The sequence below is a fragment of the Papio anubis genome, chromosome 11 (genome assembly GCF_008728515.1).
Source record: "Papio anubis isolate 15944 chromosome 11, Panubis1.0, whole genome shotgun sequence".
In the NCBI taxonomy this organism is placed as follows: Eukaryota; Metazoa; Chordata; class Mammalia; order Primates; family Cercopithecidae; genus Papio; species Papio anubis.
In genome coordinates, this window is record NC_044986.1 from 82,993,648 (window position 1) to 83,014,393 (window position 20,746).

Consider the following 20,746-nt stretch of genomic DNA (forward strand, 5'->3'; position numbering starts at 1 on the left):
GTACCTTGCACCTTGCATGTGCCAGGCCCCAGGAGTGAGGCTGGAAGCTGAGAAATGACTCATACCTAGGCCTCTACTGACTCCTCAGGGTCCAAGCCGGAGCTCTCCAAGAGGGCCAGCAAGCAGCCAACCCAGTTGCCTCCCCTGAGCCTCAGTTTCTCCAACCAAGGAGCCAGGGTGGGCCTTGATCTATCTCCAGACCACATAGGGGCCTGAGGTCTTTCTTGGGGAAGGGGTTGGCCCAAAGACCACACTGGCAGAAGTCCCAAGGTGCTGAGGCCCCCCACCCAGAACACACTGTCTCTGGGGTACAGGCTGAACATGCCACACGTGCTTCCCCCTCCTTGCCCCTCCTGGCCCTGTGTCGAGCAGCTGAGCAAATGGCGTCTCCTCCCTTCTCCCTGCCCCCTGCCATTCCTGCGCAAAGGGCACGGGGCCTGGCGTGTGGCACTGGCAGCTGGAGCTTTCCATGCTGCCGTCAAGTTTTCCAGAGCACAAATAAGACAGGAGAGCCAGGAATAACTGGCTGGGCCCCCAGAGGGTCTGGAGGGGATGGGCCTACCTCAGACCTGCTTTCAGACCCTGTGCCAAGGGGTTCAGGCAGAGGGCCAGCTGCCCAGGACCAGGGCTTTGGGAGGCTTCTGTGGCCATTGGGAGCCCATTATCTGGCATGCATCCTGTAAGAATCAGCCCGGGCTCCAGTGTGGCCCGGGTCCACTCCTTGTGTGACCTTGGAGAAGTCATTTAACCTCCCGGAGCTTTGTCTCCTGTGGGTCCAGGTGGCAGCTTCTCAGGATCCCAGGGAGTGAAGGGCGCATGCTGAGGCTGGCTATGCCCGGAGCTGCTGCTATTATGATCATTTTTATGGCTGGACAACCCTGGGCCAGTCACAGACCAGCTGCAGGCTCAGTTCAGGCCAAGCCACCTCCAGGACCCCACACTGGATAAAGCACAACCCCAGAATCCTGGGCAGGGACCACATGGCTGCAAAGCCCCTGCCCAAGGGAGCTCAACCCCTGGTCTTCTGAGCAAGAGGATGGGTACCACGGAGCAGGAAGAGCGAGTGTCTCCGCTCTCCAGAGGACACGGGAGCAAGGAGACCAGAGCATTCTCACCAACCTGGCTAGTCCCCCTTCCTCCCCCCTGGGGGGTGCTGGGTGCCGGACACCCCTCCCCAGGGACTATATTAGCCGTGTGAGTCACGGTGGACCGGCTGGGAGGCCGCAGGCGGGCGGGACAGTGTAGGGTTACAGTCCATTTATGGGCGCAGCCGAGGGCAGATATCAGTGTCGATGGCATTCGCTCCCAGCTATTCTTAGGAGCCTCTCAAGAGCTCCACGCAGCCCAGCTGGGCAGCAAGGGACAGAGCAGGCAAGGCCGGGGGGCAGGGGCAGGGGCAGGGGCAGGGGCAGAGGTGTGGACCGGGCAGGCGGAGCGCCTGAGTGCCCTCTCACTCAACCCTCTCTACCCTTTGTCTGCAGAGGCGGCCGCTGACAGCACCAGCATGTCTTACAGTGTGACCCTGACTGGGCCTGGGCCCTGGGGCTTCCGTCTGCAGGGGGGCAAGGACTTCAACATGCCCCTCACTATTTCCCGGGTGAGTGCACCCTGCCACAGCCTGGCACCCGACGGGGCGGGCACGCTGTGTGTCTGTCTGTCTGTCCTTTCTGAGCCTCTCAGAAAGCAGAGCATGCCCCATCCCCTGGGACTGGCCTGGTCCTCTGGTCTCAGCCACAGCTGTTTGCTCACAGGAGCCCGCCGGCCTGTTATGCATGTGAGACATCATGAGCAGGTGGTAGGTGTTTTTAGCAGAGAAGAAAATGCTGAGTTTTCAGGCAGGCAGGCAGGTAGCTGGACAGAGTACAGCGCCTTCCTGATCCCTTCACTGTTAGAGTGGGCTTAGGGTGCCCCCAAGCCTTTAGCATTTCCCTAGATGTGGGCAGCTGCTTTGGGAAGGGAGCATTCCCAACATGGAGAGGGCAGGTGATGGGCAGTTGGATAGATGGACAAACAGGCTGCTGACCTTGGCTGTCCTGCTGTCAGAGTGTGGGGCTGGGCTGGACTGAGTACTGGGCACCCGCTCCATCCCAAACTTGAGACACCAGCACCCTGGCTCATGGGGCTGGGTGGTCCTCCCTATTCACCGTGGCTGCTTTGTCTGTCTCACGACTTGTTCCCCGCAAGCGCTGGGGCCTGGTGAGATGGCCCCCTGTCCTGCAGTGTCTGTGATGGGGAGCAGCATGGCCTAATGCAGATGACACAGAACATCGGGTTGTCTGAGTAACTCTACCGCCTGGCTGGAGAGCAACACCAGAGAGGCAGAAAGCTAGCCATGCTCCCAAGGAAGCACTCCAGGAACAGGGACTGACGGGGGAACAGCATCTAGACCGTAGTAGGCGCTCCGTCAGTATTTGTCAAACAAAGAGACTCCCCGGCAAGGCACTGGTAGACCCAGGGCTGAAGACCCCAAGGTTCAGGATGAACTGTGAGGCATACAGGGCAAAGACAACCCTGCCTGGTGACTGAGCCCCTGGCCGTGCTGTTCTGGTCACAAGGCAGGAGCGGGAGGCTCCCAGGCTGTCACCGGAGGGTAGTGGGTGGGCAGGGGTATCTGGGCTACTGCTCCACTAGGGGAACAAGGGGACAGTTTCTTCTCTGGGGCCTTTGGGACTTGCCTTGGGCCTGGGGGCTGGAGGAAGGGGTTGGAGGGGAAGCACTGAAGTGGGCAAGGCCTGAAGGTGCTTGGCAGAGGGACCAGGGAGCCTGGGCAGAGGGTCAGGAGCCAACGCCACCACTGGAGAAGCAGTCTCTGTTTTTGGTTCCATGGGTACTTGGGGGAACCCCAGAAGTAGAAGCCCCACCCAGGGATGCTGTGAGAGCCTTATAATAGCCATAGAGGCCACATGCTTCCAGGGTGGGTGCTGGCCTGGCTCTGGCACAGGGAACAGGCCCTGCCCTCCATCCTTCAGTTGGAGATGTGGCTTGTTCTAACCTGGAGACTCCACCCCTCCAGATCTACTGCCCTGGAGACCACAGGGTCCTGGAAACCCACAGCTTTGCACACTTTGCATGAGGTGGCGACCTGTGGGCATGTGAGCCCCAGTGGATTTCCCACTGCCCTGCACAGCTCCCCACCCCCATGCTTGCAGGACTCCTTCCTGTACAAGGTGGAGCCTCTGTGTGCTCTCTCATGGGCCCTGTGGCCTCCCCTGCCTGAGACTGAGCCCACATCTCCCCCAGCTCCACCATCTCCAGGCCTCCTGCTGGTGCTCCCTGCCCTATCCCTATGGGTGCAAATTGGCCACTGGGCTCACTGGCACTCAGGATAGCCAATGACTTCACCCAGGGTCTATGTGCCACCTGGCCCCAGCCAGCCAGGGGCTTAAATGGCAGCCCAGAGGCCTTAAGCTAGATAACAGGAGGAATGTCCTTACTCCGGGGAGGGGGTATGCAGGGATGTGCTGGATCCAATGACTGGGGGGACTTTTAAAAATAGAACCCGAAGCCCAGGCAGGGCACTGGGGGATGGGCATGATGGCCTCTCGGCTTCCTTTAGGGGCATACCCCAAATCACCTGAGCTATGGAGCAGGCTGGACTGGGAACTGGAGCCCTTCCCGGGGCTTGGAACCTCTTGAGAAATTTTGGTGGTGGGCTGCTGATAGCCTGGGCTTGTGTCCTGGTTCCGTGCCGCTGGCAGGGCAGGCCTTGTGGACACAGCCCTGCCATCCCACCAGGGCTGTAGGATTTACTGCTGGGGCTCGCAGGGCCCTTCTGCACCAGGGACATCCCCTTACGGGGGAGGCATGGCCAGAGCTCTCTGGAGGAACTCCACTCCCACCCCAGCCAGGACCTGAGCCTGTGCCATAGGGCACCATAGGCAAGAGTGTGTGACCCTGTGGGGTGGGCAGGCAAACGAGGCTGGGATCGTTACCTCACTTCAGATCCTGGCAAACTGAGGCTGGAGTTTGCTCACAGGACAGGGATGGCCATGGGTGGATCTCCTGTGTCTTCTCACCCCAACTCCCGTGCTGGCCTGCTCACCCCTCTGACTGGGACTACTAGATAGGCACCGGGGAGACCTGTCCCCTCTCAGCTGCAGGTGTGTGCTGCGGCTCCTCCTGGAAGGACACAGGCCACCTGCAGGCTGGGTGGTGGCTCCCGGGGGTCCATGGCAGCAACCTTGGGGCGGCAGCAGCCCCTCAAGGCCTCCCTTCAGAGGGTCTCCTCTTGCAGACTCACAGAGAAGGGGATTCAAGAGGGAGACTGGGAGCGGAGCGTGGCGGGGAAATGCCTTTATTTATCCTGGACAGGTATGGCTGGGCCTGCAACATGAGCTGCCCTTTCACCCCACCCCAGCCAGTTCTCCAGGAAGTGGGGAGGGGGCAGAAGCGTGGGGAGGGGGCAGAAGCGCAGAGAGGGAGCAGCTCCAGAGGCCCAGCCCGGACTCTGCCCTGGCAGCTGGCCAGAGGCTGGGACCATGGTCTGGGCTCTCGCCTCTTCACACCTCTCATGCCCCCACCTTGGGGAAGACGAGTATGCTTTGTTAGGCTCTGCTGTTCTCAGCTGTGTTGCCTCAGAAGTCTGTTTACCTGCTCAGCCTCAGTTTTTCTCACCCTTAAAATGGGGATAGCAGGCCGAGCGTGGTGGCTCGTGTCTGTAGTCCTAGCACTTTGGGAGGCCAAGGGGCGGACCACTTGAGGTCAAGAGTTGGAGACCAGCCTGGCCAACATGGTGAAACCCTGTCTCTACTAAAAATACAAAAATTAGCCAGGTGTGGTGGCGCATGCCTGTAATCCCAGCTACTCAGGAGGCTGGGGCAGGAGGATAGCTTGAACCCAGGAGGCAGAGGTTGCAGTGAGCTGAGATCGTGTCACTGCACTCCAGTCTGGGGAGTCAGGAAAACTCCCAATCCGGGGAAGCACAGCCAGTTGGAGCCACCCAGGCAGGCAGGGAGAGGCTTTTTGAATGAGGAGACGCCCGTTTATTTATCGGCCAAGGTGGAGTTGGGGAATGGGACCATGGGAAGACAGAAGGTTCCAGTGAGAGGGTGAGCATGAGCAGAACCACAGGGGAGGCCAGTCTCACAGAGTGAGACTCCATCTCAAAAATACATCAATACATAAATAATGCCTTCCACATCTGTGGGAGCGCTTTCTAACAGGCACTTATGAAAACTTTCCACCTGGTGTCTACTGGGACAAGTTGTAAGACTGGTGGAGTTGGGGGGCTGAGCCTGGGCCCAGGAGGGGCCTGCCTCTCTACTGGAAGCCCTCTGTCCCTAGGGTCTCAGGCACCCCGCCTGCAGGCTCACCTGGAGCACCAGCCCAGAGGCCTCTCCTCCTCTGTGGGTTTCGGTTCCAGTTATTTATCAGACTCTCCCAGCTGTGGTGGGAACATGCTGAGGACAGAGGGTCTCTGGGGAGAGGAAGGGTGACAGGCTGAGACTATTCTGGGGTAGCTGTGCCAGCAATGCCTGGAATTTTGGGGCCGCTGGAGCACGCAGTGCTGTTTCTTGGGCAGCTCTTAGCAGTGCTGACAGGCCATGCTGTTTATAGCTGCACTGAAGGTCAGGCAAGCCTCCAAGGGCTTCTGTGGGGCTGGCAGGGGCCTCCCCGGCAACATCCATCTATCAGCAGGGGAAGATAAGCAGCCAGAGGCTCGGAGGCTCCCAGCTGGGGAATGTATTCTTAGAGGTCCCCCAGGCCAGGTCCTCCCTGCCGCTCGGAACTGTATCTAACTCTGTGAGGGATCCAAAAGGAGAGGACATGAGGCTAGCTGGGTTCTGGGGAATGAATTGGACCCTTGGAGGCCTCCAGGCCAGGACACCGTGCAAGAGCAGCTGCATGAGCAGCCCCAGGGCTCCGGGGCTACAGGCATTGTGGGGTTGCCAGTGTCAGGACTTCAGGGCTATCTGAGAAAGACTGGGCCAGGCCCTGCTGGGGGATAGCTCCCCAATTCCCTGAGTCTCCTTCCCTTTCTACATCGTCCCCTCTCATCCAGAGGCTGCCCCTGACTGCAAAGACCCTCCCCCACGCAGAGCTCTCCCGCCCTCAAACGCAGCTTTGGCACCCCTTTGGGACCAGGCTCCACCTCTGCCCAGGAACCATCCTTGGATGCAAGAATGGGCCTTGCTGGGGGCCCCTGAGAGCCAGCGCCCCTGAGGGCATTTTACTGGCCACACCCAAGCCACAAATGGAACTGTGGACCTGGACAGGAGGAAGAGAGGCAGGAGAGACTCAAGAGACACTTGAGGAAAGCCAGGGCAGGTGTGGTCAGTTAGAGGGGGGCAGTGACCCCTGGCTTTGGATACAGAAGGTCATTGATATGCGTGGAATAGTGGGGCCAAAGGCAGATGGCTGTGTGTGAGCAGGTGGGAGGCAGTGGCATTGGGGGCAGGATGTGTGGGTCACCTCCTGGAGGAGTCTGGAGGTGCAGAAAGGGGACATGACAGGAGCCAGCTGGAGTCACCCAGGCAGGCAGGGAGAGGTTTTTTGAGCATTGAGGAGACTCCTGCTTATTTATCAGCCAGGGTGGAGTTGGGGAGTGGGACCATGGGGAGACAGAAGGTTCCAGTGAGAGGGTGAGCATGAGCAAAACCCCAGGGAGGCCAGATGGGAAGGCAGCAGAGCAGGGCAAGACAGTAATTCAATCATACAATGAAAATGCACTTTGCCACACCCGCCCCAACCCAAGCAGGCAGCCTGGGAGTGTGGGGAGGGGGAGCTGCTGAACCCTTCCTACTTATCTGCCGCCTGCCCCAGCCTCCACCCACCACATCTACACTGGCAGATCTAGAAGGGGAGGAAGGCAGGGGCCTGCCTGGTTTGAACACTGGGAGTGAATGATGGCCAGAAACGTCTGCAGAGCCCAGCTGCTCTCTCTGCTGCCAGAGAACTGGGGAAATAGGAGCCGATGGCATGGGTGCGTCTGAAGCCTCACTGGCGCCTTCTTTCCCCTGGACCCTGTACAGAACTTTCCTCCCCTCCCCCCGACACCCAGGCCCCTCTAGGGCCAGCAGGCTGGCTCAGAACTGGTCAGCCAGGGCCCCTCAAGCCCCACCCTCTGCCAGCTGTGGATCTTGTTTCCTGTGGAGCCCGGGGATGCAGCCAGCCAGCCTCGTACCTTCTAGGGGTAGCGGATGGGGTCAGCATTGTGCCTCCCTGGATTGGGAGTTTTCCTGAAACTCTCTTAGCTCTGCACCCTCCTTACATAATCCCCTGTGTAACGACATAATCCTCACAAGAATCCCGAGAAAGGCATTGTCTCTCTTGACACTGGAGGGCTTGGAGGCTGGCACCAAAGCCAGGGGCTCGGCCCATACTGGCACCTGTGCTCCTGCTTTGTTGCCTCCCTGCCCCCAGCCCCCAGCACTCACAGGTGGCTCTGGCACCAGCCCTCCCTGGGCTGCCCTTGGGAGTGCCCTAAGACCTTGGCCCAGCAAGGCGGAAGGGCTCCTAGGGACAGGGGGCTGATCTTGGCCTCCAAACACCTGCAGCCTTTCTTGGGGGCTTTGGAGACAGGAGCTTGGTGCTCCACCCTGAGGCCATTCTAGGCTGTGCCCAGGGTTGGGTTTCCAGGGTTTAGAGGCGCCCATTGGCTGGAGAAGACTGAAAAGTGAAGTGGGAATGAAACGCTCATTCAAGGGAGGCGTTTAAATGCTCAAAGGCGGATAGAAAGATCCAAGAGAAAAAAACCACAGCTCCAAGGATTTGGGTGCTTTGGGCCCTTTCTGAAACACACAAAGGAAAGAGGAGGATGGAGTCAGACAAGAGTGATGCGGAAGCATCGTGAATGGAGTGCACTCTCCATGAGCCCTGGGCTCTGGGCAAGGGTCTGAGGGTGCCCTCCTCCAACCCACCCAGGCAGGCTGCTCCTGTGGTGGGGTGAAGGCATCTTATGGCTCTTGGTCATCCATAAAGTGCCTGCCTCCATCCTGCCTGGAGCACCTCCCTAGAGGAGGATATCAGCACCCCCAGCCCCCACCCTGAGGGATGTTGGACCCTGCTCGGGGCAGCCAAAGGCCAGGCCAGCTGAGCCCTGACAAGCAGACACAGCTGCACGGGAGAGGCGCCAGGCAGGGGATCCAGCTCAGCCACTCCCCTCTGGTCAGAGGCTTGGCTACTGACCAGACCCCAGGAGGCTGAGCTCTCCCTTGCTAGCAAGCATCCCCCGAGCCCATACCTGAGGATGAGGGAGAGCCAGGCAGGTCCAGGTGAGGGGAAGCGAGGAGACCTGACGGGGAAGGCTGGTGCCAGCTGGCCCGTGCCTGTGGGAGAAAGATGTCTCTGAGGCACCTCCAGAGGGAGGACAGTCAGATGGCCCTGCAGAGGGCCCTGCTGATCTGGCCCCCGCCTCTCTTGGACGTCATTCTGGTGCCCTTGCTCATGCTGTCATCATGATCTTCTGGACACAACTCCCATCTTTCCTGTCAGTGTCTCCTCTGTGACCAAGGTCGTGGCCCTCCTGCGTGGGGTCTGCAGTGACCCAGCCCTGCAGGGGTACAACCCCTTCTCTGTAGGTGAGCATTTGGGGGTGCCCTGCCATGAGAGAGCCTTACTGTGGGAGTGTCCTGCTGTGGGGGAGTCCCATGGGCGGTTCACTAGGACAGAACAGGCATTGCAAAATTCGCCCTGGACAGAAGTATGCTGGCGCCTGCAGCTTTCTTTGAAATGCCTGGCAAATGAGATGGACTGGTGGATGTGGAGGGATGGAGTGTGATAAAGCAAAGAGAGTGAGATGTTATGGTACAGCCATGGTGGCGGGTGTTCAGGTGTGCACTTTAGAATGTTTTCTACTTTTTCTGCCTAGAAATCTGTAAAAATGTCTATAATAAAATGTTGGGGATCACATAGAGGAGTAGGGAAAGTCGATTTTCTGCAGGACAGGCCTGGCTGGGCAGCTCAACTTGCCCCCAGGAGTCCCCTCTCAGTCTAGAAAACTGTTTTGCTTTCCCATGCTGATGTTGGTTTTTACCCTTTGTTCACCTCTACACTCAAGGCAGCAACACACTCCTATCATTAATAGAAGCTATGGCAATGAGTTTGGGGGTAAGGGCTAAGTGTATTTTAAGAAATCTTAAGTAGCTCTAAGATGCCCCTGTGGAGCCTGGAGGGCAGGCTGGACTTTGCAAAGCAGATGCTGTGGCTTCCTGGCAGACCAGGCGTCTGTTTCTGTATTGTCCTTTCCTGTCTCTGTAGATTCCAGGGCTGGGGAAGGGGCGCTGTGGACACAAGGTAGCCAGTATTTTAAGAGGGCACCACAGGCTGGGTATGGTGGCTCATGTCTGTAATCCCAGCACTTTGGGAGGCTGAGGTGGGTGAATCACTTGAGGTCAGGAGTTGAAGACCAGCCTGGCAAACATGATAAAACCCCCTTTCTACTAAAAATACAAAAATTAGCCGGGTGTGGTGGCGTGTGCTTGTTGTCCCAGCTACTCGGGAGACTGAGGCAGGAGAATTGCTTGAGCCCGGGAGGCAGAAGTTGCAGTGAGCCGAGATCACGCCATTGCACTCCAGCCTGGGCAACAGAGAGAGACCCTGTCTCAAAAAAAAAAAAGAAAAGAAAAGAAAAGAAAAAGAAAAAAAAAAGGGCACCATAGCCCCTAGGGCTGAAATGGCAGGTTCACAGCCATTGGAGAGGGCTGTCCTGGTCTTGCTGTTATCACCCATGTGGTGTAGGGCAGTGTTTCTGTGACCTGTAATGTGGTCATGCAGAAACAACTCAGTTCCTGGGCTGCATCTGCAGAGCCCATCTGGGAATGGGCTGGACACTGGTGACTGGTGACTGCAGAGCACCCTGGTTTGGAAGGGGCTTCCCTGTGAGGGGACTGGCAGGAGCTTCCATCCATGTCTGTAAGCCTAGGGACTGGCAAGAGGCCCACCCAGGCTTGGCACCTGGGGCAAGGGACTGTCCCCAGAGCCTCTCTGGGCTCCTTCTAGGATGGTTCTCAGGCCTTGGCCTGAATCTAGCTTCTGCCAACACTAGGAGCTGGCTTGGTCCTTGGGTTATAGCCAGGAAGGTGACTGGGATGCGCCTAGAGAGGCCAAGAGGACTGGCTGGTGGGCATGTATGGGAGGCAAAGCCAAGGAACACCTCCAGCCACAGCTTGTGGGGGGTGGGGTCCAGAGCCTCCTCTTTCCTGTGATGTCACTGAAGGCCAGGCCTGCATGGCACTCCTCGTGATGTCATGGGGGTTGGGGACTTCCAAGATGGTGTGATGGGAGTCAGGTCATAAAGTCATTCTATGTGATATTAGCAGGGGCCAGCACATTCCATATGATGTCACAGGGGGACAGCCAGAGTCTCTGGCATTCCATGAGGTATCTTTAGGGGTGGGGCTGCTAAGGTCACTAGGGGCCAGCCATCAAGCCATTTTAGGTGACATCATTAGACCCTCTGGAATTTTGCATCTCATGTGACATCACTGTGGGTAGGGCTGCCACAGCATTCAGTGTGCTATTACTGGAGGCCGGGCGTGCAGAATTTGGCATCGTGCATGATGTCACCACGAGTGCAGCCTGAGCCATCATGACATCCCAAGTAATGTCCCAGAAGGTGTGGCCTTCCTGAGATCCCATGGGGAATTCCCAGGGTGGAGTTGCAGTGGCGTTCTGTGTGGTTACACTGAAGATGGGGCCTCCAGTATGTAACATTCTGTGATGTTACTGGGGCTCAGGGTTTGGGAACTGGCTCCCAAACCTGTACCCCGCCTTCTGGAGGTATGACGCCAACTACAGAACCCTAAGCGCTGCCCCATTTCCCAGCCAATTTTGCTCACCCAGGCAGGGTTGTCGGCTACCTCACCATCTCCACATCTGCCAGGTAGCACAAAGCACCGTGCACTAAGATGCTTTTGAGTGGGTGCATTTATCCTGACTTTCAGCCTGGCAGTGTCTCTGGGATGCTGCTGTATCTTAGCTCCTGCATCTCTCTTTTCTCCTGGATTCTGAAAAGTGCTCCATAGCTTTGCATGGTACAGGGGTTATAAGAGGCTAACCAAGGTTACAAATAGCCTGCATTTTTTTTTTTTTTTTAAGACAGAGTCTCGTTCTGTCACCCAGGCTGGAGTACAGTGACATGATCTTAGCTCACTGCAACCTCTACCTCCTGGGTTCAATCAAGGGTTCAAGTGATTCTCCTGCCTCAGCCTCCTGAGTAGCTGGGACTACGGGCACACGCCAGCATGTCCAGCTAATTCTTTTGTATTTTTGGTACAGACAGGTTATCACCATGTTAGCCAGGCTGATCTTGAACTCCTGATCTCAGGTGATCTGCCTGCCTCCGCCTCCCAAAGTGCTGGGATTATAGGCATAAGCCACCACACCTGGCTGCCTGCAAATTTTTTTTTTCTTTTTTTTTTTGAGACGAAGTCTTGCTTAGTCGCCCAGGCCGGAGTGTGGTGGCATGATCTCGGCTCACTGCAAGCTCCGCCTCCCGGGTTCAAGCGATTCTCCTGCCCCAGCCTCCCAAGTAGCTGGGACTACAGGCGCCTACCACCGTGCCTGGCTAATTTTTGTATTTTTAATAGGACGGGGTTTCACCATATTGGCCAGGCTGGTCTCGAACTCCTGACCTTGTGATCCGCCCACTTTGGCCTCCCAAAGTGCTGGGATTACAGGCGTAAGCCACCATGCCTGGCGGCCACCTGCAAATTTTTAAGAGACAGGGTTTCCCTCTGTCACCCACGCTGGAATTCAGTGGTGAGCGACCATAGCTCGTTGTAACCTCAAACTCCTAGGCTGGAGTGACCCTCTCACCTGCCTCCTGAGTAGCTAGAACTACAGCCATGCACCACCACACGCTGCCAAATATTTTTATTTTTGTAGAAACAGGGTCTGGGCTGTTACCTGGGCTGGCCTCAAACTCCTGGCCTCAAGCAATTCTCCTACCTCAGCCTCCCAAAATGTTGGGATTACAGGCATGAGCCACCATGTCAGGCAGCCTCCAAACCTTAATGGCTCAGCACAACAAAAGTTTCTCATTCATGCAATGTCCAATACAGTGTTCCCTAATCATCTCTCCTCCTTGCCATGCCCTGCATTCAATCAGTCAACAAGCAGAGAGTGTGCAGGATCACAAGGATGGTTGCTAGGGGCAGACCTGGAAGGGGCATACATTGCTTCCACCCTCATTCCAGTGGCCAGAGCTAGTCCCAAGGCCGCAGTCAGACACAAAGCTCTAAGCAATGTGGTAGTCATGTGCCGGAAAGAGGAACTAGGCTTGGTGAGCAGCTGGTACTGGCCATAGCGAATGAAAAACAAAATGACGGCTTCTGCTGAATATTCCCGGGTGACTCTTCCCCAAGGACTGGCCCTTCCTCAGGACCACCTTCCTTATGCTCACCCCCCACCTCTGCTATCCAATCAGATCACACCAGGCAGCAAGGCAGCCCAGTCCCAGCTCAGCCAGGGTGACCTTGTGGTGGCCATTGACGGCGTCAACACAGACACCATGACCCACCTGGAAGCCCAGAACAAGATCAAGTCTGCCAGCTACAACTTGAGCCTCACCCTGCAGAAGTAGGTGGGAGCTCTCCAGAGCAGGGGGCGGAGGCTTGGGTGTGGGCATGGGGCAGGGGCCAAAAGAGGGATAGTCCCATAGCAATTGAGTGGGCCTAGCCCTGGGCTACAGAACTGTGCCAGAAGATAAGGACAGCCTTGGGCCAGAGGAACAACCAGGCCCAAGTTGCTGTCAAGCACCTAGAGGCAGACATTACTGCCTCACTTTACAGATAAGGCTGAGAGGGTGGTCCTGGCACTGCCCGTATGTGGGCCATTGGTCCTGGAAGGCAGGTCTTCCCTGCTTCCACTTTGCCCCGGCAGCCCCCAGTGACATAGCAGGGGCCCATGGATGCTGGCCAAAGTGCCCAGGGGCCATGACTTCTCCATCCTTGTCGGGCCCAGGGCCTTCTTGGGGAGATCCAGCCCGTGGGGTGGACAGTGGATCTGGAGCCCTCTGACTCAGCTGCCTCTCTCTCTCTCCTCACCAGCCCTGCCCAGGCAGGAGCTTCTGGCCCCAGGGGCAACTTCCTCACTTGGTCTCATTTCTGGTTTCTACAGATCGAAGCGTCCCATTCCCATCTCCACGACAGCACCCCCAGTCCAGTCCCCTCTGCCAGTGATCCCCCACCAGAAGGTAGGTGCTGACTGCGGCGGTGGGGTCCACTCAGCCCTGGTTCCTGGAGTGCTGGCCCTGGCCAGCCTGCCTGGTCTTTGGCTGGCCCAACTGGGAAGAGGCCGTGGGATCAGCCCTGCCCCATCCCTGTCACTGCTGCAGCTGACCCTGGGGTAGTGAGGCAGCCCCTCGGGAGAGACTTTCAAGCCCCTCTTGAACACTGGATGTGGGAATGAATGCCTGCCTGGGTGCAAGTCACCTCCGCTATGCCTCCCGGCTAGGCCGATAGAAGCTAGCTTGGGCAGCAGTTCTCCCAGGAGAGGGGTCACATTCCCGGCCAGGCAGGGGACGAGCGTCCAGGCTCTGATCCTCATTTGCCAAGGGGGCCGGGGCTGGGTGACTACGGCTGAGGCCCAGCTTGAGGAGGACCTCCAGGTGTGGAGGGGCGTGCTGGCTACAGGCTTTCCCCTACCCAGATCTCTCCCTCTGGTTTCCACTTCCCCACCTGCCCCTCCCAAGTGCATGCCCCTGTAGCCCTTAGCATGTGCTGGTGATGGCCTTCGAGGCAGGCACAGGGAAGAAGGGAGGCCAAGCCCTGGCTCCAGACCTCACCACTGCCTGGGCCCTTCCCAAGGCCCCACTAAGCAGCTCAACCCCCAAGGGCTCCCTGCTCAACTTCTCCCTCTGTGTGAGCTGATAGTGACTCCACCTGTCCAGTGGGGCAGATTGGGCAGGGGAGTAGGGAGAGGGGAGAAAAAGAGGCTGACAGGGGTGCGGTAGGTCACAGACTGGGAAAGTGGGTGGAGGGCTGCTTGGGAGATGCTTACAGAGGTGGACTGAGGGGCCCAAATGTCAGCTACCCACTTCCTTGGCTTCCCTCCTCACCTCCCCACCACCTGCCCACAGCCAGCCCAGGGACCCCATCTCACTGGCAGTGTGGGGTCAGTGGAGCAGGAGTCTGGGCTGTGCTCACTGGGTAGCCACTCTCAGGGGCAGGGGGAACAGACACAGAATGGGCCATCCCCTGACCCCTATACCCACTTCCTCGGGCCCTGAGGGTAGGAAGCTTGGCTTGGCTTCTGTGCGGGGCTTGGCACTCTGCCCAGTTGGATGCCAGCCTCAGGCCAGGCCGGGAGCCATGTGCCTGCCTGCTCCTCCTCCAGCGTCCTCCCCTCCAGGTGCTGCACCCAGGTGCTCTGGGCTTCAGGCTGTGGGGCTCGCACTAACGTATCTGTTTCAGGTCCACGCAGGAGCGCTGGGACGCGTGTGGCCTCTAACTGCTCTCTTCTCTCTCCCCTGCATGGCCTGCCCTGTGCCAGGACCCCGCTCTGGATACGAACGGCAGCCTGGTGGCACCCAGCCCCAGCCCTGAGGCGAGGGCCAGCCCAGGCACCCCGGGCACCCCGGAGCTCAGGCCTACCTTTAGCCCTGCCTTCTCCCCGCCCTCTGCCTTCTCCTCACTCGCCGAGGCCTCTGACCCTGGCCCTCTGTGGGTCAGACTGAGGGCCAAGACCAGCCCGGACGGGGCCCGGGACCTACTCGGCCCGAAAGCCCTGCCGGGCTCGAGCCAGCCGAGGCAATATAACAACCCCATTGGCCTGTACTCGGCAGAGACCCTGAGGGAGATGGCTCAGATGTACCAGATGAGCCTCCGAGGGAAGGCCTCGGGTGTCGGACTCCCAGGAGGGTAGGTAACGGGCGTGCAGCTCTCCACGGGTGGCCTGGGCCACCTGGGTCCTCGGTGCTCGGCAGAGACCTGGTCAGGTGGTCAGAGCGAGGCACTGGCCCCAATCCAGCCAACCCCGAGTCCATGAGACCAGCAATGATCCTGTGGCATTTGCCATGAGCCGGGCATGCCAGCGATTTATACGACCAACCACGCTGGGGTGACATGTCGGATTTTGCAGAGGAGGAAACTGAGGCTCAGAGAAGGTTAAGTCACAGTCCGTTTGTCCAGCTACCATGTGGCCGAGCGAGTCCTGAATGCAGGAGACTCTGACTTCCAAAACTTTTTCACTAAGCCGCCCCCCAGAACAGCACAGCATAGCCTGCTTCCTTCAAGAGCTATGCGCTGGTCCCCACCCCTCTGGGGGGAAGGAGGCAGGAGCAGCGGGGAGCTGAGAGGTGGAAAAGCGAGTTCTCTGGGACTAGGAATGGTCTGGGAAGCTGCCTGGAGGAGGGAGCCCCTGAGTTGTATATGGAGAGACTCTTTGGCAGTGGCATGCAGGGAGCGGGTTTGCAGGAGTGACCTTGGCCAGGGTGGGGTGGCGAGGAAGCAGCACCCCAGGGAGAAAGGGGCTGTGCGGGAGAACAGCAGCCTCACCCCCAAGGTCTAGCTGGTGGGACTCTGGGAGCACAGCAGTTAAAAGCACATGGGACTGGAACACTGTGGAAGGGACCAAGGGATCAGAGTCCCCATACTGGGCCTGTGTTAGCTCCAAGCCCTTCACGCTTGTTCTCTCACCCTAACTTCTACTCCCGCCCTGTGCAATTAGCGTAGCCCTCTCCAGGCAGGGCAGGCTGAGTCAAGGCAGTAGAGCCTAGTGGTTCAGAGTTCCTCCTCTGAATCGTGAAGGAATCACACTGTCCATGTCTCAGGGTTATTGGGAGGATAAAGGACCTAACACTTGTAAAGCTCTGAGCTTTGTCTGTCACCCACTCACTGCATGACACCTGGTATCATCACTGCCTGGAGCCACCCAGAAGAGTCACAGTAGGAATCCTGTCAGTCTGGCCCAAGCCCATGCCCTTGCCTTTGCCCTTGCAGCAGAAGGTACCTGTGCCCCATCAGATCACTGCTCCCTGTGGCCCTCAGCTTCCCTAGCTCCCCAGCTGTTTCTGGAATCCTCAGTGAGGCTGACCTCTGGTACCGCATGGCTTGCTTCCCTTAGCCAAGGTGACAGAGTCATATATGCCCCCCAGGTTCCCCAGCGAAGGACTTTTGCCAGAAAACTCAGGGAATAGTAGAACAGATATGGCCTCCTTGTCCCGCCTTTGTTGGGCTGGTAGGTCTTCCTGGTCCTTTCCAGGGGCTGGCCTCAGGCAGGGAGGTCAGCCTCTGGTGGCCTGGGACTCCCAGGAGACCCACCTGCAATGATGGTATTGTCTCCCCATAGTGACCCTGCACTCTGGCTATGGACCAGCTAACAGCCCACATGCCTTATCTCTCAGCAACTCTCTCTAACACAACTCTCTCTCTAACTCCAGAGGTGGGCATGATTTTCGTCATCTTATAGCTGGAAAATAGATGCTCAGAGAGAGCAAGTAATTTGCTCAAGGTCACACAGCTAGTAAGTGGCAGACAGAACTGGCACCCAGGTCTGCCTGACTCCACTTTGCATTGAGACAGGGACTTGTCTACCTGCTCAGGGAAGTGAGGGGCCAGGCCCATCTCTGCTTCCCATAGTGCCTAAGGTACTCTGCTGTTGGTGCAGGGGCTGCCCAGACCCTGATGAATGTGTAAATTATTACTTGGTGCTCAGAGCAGCAGAGTCTGACGTTTCCTCCAAGGGATGGTGGGCTAGGGGAGGGTGTGCAGTGGGTGCTTTATCTAAAGTAAAAGCTGATGCTGCTGCCCCGGGCAATGCCGGCAGGAAGGGCTGGAGCCTCTGACCTGCGCTGGCCTCTGACCTAGGGCAACCTCTGCTGGGCTGAGGCCACCACCTATGCTAAGTGGGTCAGCAACAGGGTCAGCAAAGGCTAATCCCTGTGCTTGTCCATGGCACACTTCTCCCATGCTAAGCACCTTAGACTCAGGACCTGCTCAGTCTGCACAACCCACTGGTGTGGTAGGCATTACCATCTCAAGAATTAGAATTAGGAAACAGGCTGGGACAGGTGGGTAATTTGCCCGGAGTCACAGTGCTAGGAAGAGGCAGGGTCACGACTTGAACTCTGTCCTGTCTGGCTCCAAAAGGAAGCCCCTTCCGCTGCTCTCTCCTCTGGGCGGCTTGGAGTGCAATTCCTTGGCAGCTCGTATCCTCTTGGAAGGAGGAGAGAGAAACAGATGTGGTGTAAGGGCAGACAGGCATGGGCATCCCAGCAGCCCCCTTCTTCTCCTCCCTTCTGGGGCTGGCACTGAAGAGCAGTGTCTCTGAGGCCATTCAGCGCAAGGGCCCCTGGGTAGGTCTTGCATCTTTGGCTCATCTTCCCCAAGACCCGGGCACTGTCTCCTCTCAGATGTGTCTGCTGCAGCCATCCCAGCCCCAGGTCCTGGGTGGGAGAAACTGAGCAGGAGGCAGAAATCAATGCCAAAGAAGGAGCAGGCTGCCAAGGCAGGGCAGAGGCAGCCCCCACCTTGCCAGGCAAACACTGCCCTCTGCAGGGGGCCCTGGGCTGGTCAGGGCAAGAAATGACCCTGCTGCTGTCAGCACTGGCCAAAAATGGAGAAGGAATGGGGTTCCTTGCTGGCCCTTTCCTAATATAGCTGCACTTGCAGCTATTTTAAGCCTGGGAGGACAGAGGGAATTTTATCAGTTCTGAGGCAGTGGCAGGCTTGGGGCAGAGCAGGGCCACTGTGCCACTCCCTGGGACGGAGGACTACTGACTTGAGCCTGGATCCCCAGGGTTTGGCTGCAAATGACCAGGGTCAGGCCGGCTGGGGCCCAGGCTCCCCCAGCTAGAGCCCACACTGGGCAGATTCAAGAAGATGGCAGAGTTTGAGGACAGAGCCCCCCACCTTCCACACTGTCTCCCTCACAGGCCCCAGACAGGGACACTGGCCACAGGGTCTGCCACTGCAGGGAATCTGCATTTAAAGAAACACGGGACAGACACTGCTTTCCCTACAGAGACCATGCTCTGGGAGGCTCACTCTCAGGTCAGAGTGAGAGGAAGGGCCTCTCACTATGCTGTCCGAGCTGGGCTGCCTCGGCTGGGCGCTTTCCTTCAGAAAGCCTTGAGCTCGACCAGGCGTGGTGGCTCACGCCTGTCATCCCAGCACTTTGGGAGGCCGAGGCAGGTGGATCACGAGGTCAGGAGATCGAGACCATCCTGGCTAACACAGTGAAATCCCGTCTCTACTAAAAATACAAAAAAAAAAAAAAAAAAAATTAGCCGGGCATGGTGGTGGGCACCTGTAGTCCCAGCTACTTGGGAGGCTGAGGCAGGAGAATGGTGTGAACCTGGGAGGCAGAGCTTGCAGTGAGCCGAGATCGAGCCACGGCACTCCAGCCTGGGTGAAAGAGCGAGACTCCATCTCAAAAAAAAAGCCTTGAGCTCACACTTCTCCCTGCGCTTCCACGATCCTCCATCCTGCCTCATTGCTGGCCCAAAGGGCCTTTAGGAGTGGCCCCTGGGGATTGTGCACCCCACTCCCCTATACCCCAAGAGGAGCAGCCAGAGCTGCCTGTGTCTCTTCTGGGAGGGAGAAGAGGTCCGGGTTTGGGGGGCATAGGTAACCCCGCGCACACCCTGCCCCCTCACCACCGCAATGCCTGCTCAGGACAGAATTCCAGAGCTGCCCCCACAAAACAGACTCTTAGTCCAGAGATGTGGACAGGCAGGGAGGCCCCTGGGCCTCAGCCTTTTCCATAGCAGCCACAGCTGGTCCTGTCTCCACCTGCAGCTTCCTCTCTGGGATCTATAGCCAGGTTTGTATGTGGGGGATTCATGTATGTGGTACGAGTGTCCCTGAAGATGGACAAGAAAACACTTCTTTTGGCAAAGCAGAGGGCACTGGGGAACGCCCAAGAGGGAAACATTGCTGTGTCAGTCTCTGAACCAAACCGAGGGTCCCAGTCACTGCGACTCCCAGCTCTCAGCTCTCCCTCCTCGCTCCTTGCTCTCCTCACCCAGTGTGATTTGGGCTGCTTCTGCCTCCACAATGACCAGGCTGATGATAGCCCCGGCGCTCAAACTCCCCCCGGTGGAGCCTCCCTCTGACCACCCTGTCTTCTTTGCCCTTTTCCTCCCCAGGTGGTAGCCAACTCTCCAGCCAAGTTAGTATCAAAGGACAGCATGTGTGTGCGCTTGCGTGCCAGCCCCAGCATGTGTCTGTGTGTATCTGATGTGGATAGGGTGTGCCTGCTGGCATGTGTACATGTGTGTGCATATGTATGAGTGGGGTGCACTTGTGCCCCTGGGTGAGCCTGCATGTGTGTGAAGCTGGAGTAGAAGCATTTGGGGGTGGGAGTGGGGGCTCCATTCGATGGTTCTAATTTCATTCCCAATTTCCTGCTGCAGCAGCTGCTTAAGATGCGCCTGGGGTTGGTGACGGTGGTTGGGGGAAGGGGGCACAGGCTGTGCTGCTGCTGGGCCTGTGTGAGCCTGAAGACCTTTCTGTCCTGGCGACCCCTCGGAAGGGCTGCACTGGATCTTTTCTGCCCGGGGAGCACACCTATCCATTGGAGGGAAGAGCCTCCTGTGGGTAGAGGATGGCCAGCCACTCAGCAAACTGGACTTGAGGGAGCCTGGGCAGCCGGAGCCCTGCTCTGAGGAAGAAGCACATTCCCTGAAGCGTCTGGAAGAGCAGAGCCCTGGGCCACCAAGAGGGTGGCCTGCAGGAAGAGCCCCTTCATGGAGAAACCTTGCTCAGAATCCCTGTGGGTGCCACTGGAGCTGCTTTTCGCCTTTGGGGCGTTCTGGACTCAGCTTGGGCTGCTGCTCCCATCCCCTACCCCCAGCCCCACGCCCCGCTTCCCCTGCTGTGTGTGGTGGGAGATCTCTCTGTGCCTGGCAGCCCCTGCAGACCCTGGGAGTGAGCTCAGGCTCAGCCAGGCCCTGCAGGGGATCTGGGAACGCCAAGATGGGCAAGGAAACCCTTCTATGGCCAGGAGTGGTGACTCATGCCTATAATCCCAACACTGTGAGAGGCCAAGGCAGAAGGATCCACTTGAGGCCAGGAGTTCAAGACCAACCTGGGCAACATTGTGAGACTCTGTCTTTACAAAAAAAAAACAAAAATAGTGGCATATGCTTGCGATCCTAGCTACCTCAGGAGGCTGAGGTGAGAGGATCACTTGAGCCCACTTGAGAGGTTGAGACTGCAGTGAGTGGAGATCACACCACTGCACTCCACCCTGAACAACAAAGCAAGACCCTGTATCCAAAAAAAAAAAAAAAAGAAAGAAAGAACGAAAGAAAAAAGAAAAAAGAAAACCTTCTGCACTGGGCTTTGGGGGAGGGTACCAAGGATTTTCCTGAATAGACCCAGACCACCCACCAATGGGAGACTTATGCAGCCTACAGGGGTTCAGGGCCTCGGCTCTGGGAGATCTCTCTCGACACCCACTGCACCCAGCCCTTGCCTTGGCCACCCATGTAACCACCACCTGTTGCCCTTTTCTCCTCCCCCTCCCTGCCTGTACTCCCCCACCCCTCCCCCAGCGCCGACTACCAGGAACGCTTCAACCCCAGTGCCCTGAAGGACTCGGCCCTGTCCACCCACAAGCCCATCGAGGTGAAGGGGCTGGGAGGCAAGGCCACCATCATCCATGCACAGTACAACACGCCCATCAGCATGTACTCCCAGGATGCCATCATGGACGCCATCGCTGGGCAGGCCCAGGCCCAGGGCAGTGACTTCAGTGGGTAAGCGCCTCCCTCCTCCTCCACCACTCAGCGCCTCCAGAGCCCGAGGGGTCTGGGCCATTGGGCGCCATCGGGACCAGCTTTCTTCCTTCACATTGGACC

At 57.9% G+C, this 20,746-nt stretch overlaps 1 protein-coding gene across 7 annotated transcripts in view; it reads left to right on the forward strand.

The window, feature by feature from the left end:
* Nucleotides 1-1,230: 1,230 nt before the first annotated feature.
* LDB3 (LIM domain binding 3) overlaps nucleotides 1,231-20,746 on the forward strand; it is a 69,189-nt gene continuing 49,673 nt past the window's right edge. Inside the window, exons 1-6 of one of the 7 annotated variants that reach the window (XM_009214456.4) lie at nucleotides 1,238-1,371; nucleotides 1,482-1,597; nucleotides 12,368-12,519; nucleotides 13,060-13,135; nucleotides 19,031-19,053; nucleotides 20,441-20,644. In XM_009214456.4, the coding sequence (XP_009212720.2) occupies nucleotides 1,505-1,597; nucleotides 12,368-12,519; nucleotides 13,060-13,135; nucleotides 19,031-19,053; nucleotides 20,441-20,644 (548 nt within the window). In that variant the 5' untranslated portion in view covers nucleotides 1,238-1,371; nucleotides 1,482-1,504. Of the gene's footprint in view, nucleotides 1,372-1,481; nucleotides 1,598-12,367; nucleotides 12,520-13,059; nucleotides 13,136-14,433; nucleotides 14,802-19,030; nucleotides 19,054-20,440; nucleotides 20,645-20,746 lie in introns of all 7 variants that reach the window. The other 6 variants (XM_009214458.3, XM_009214462.3, XM_009214459.4 and 3 more) reach the window with 6 other exon arrangements.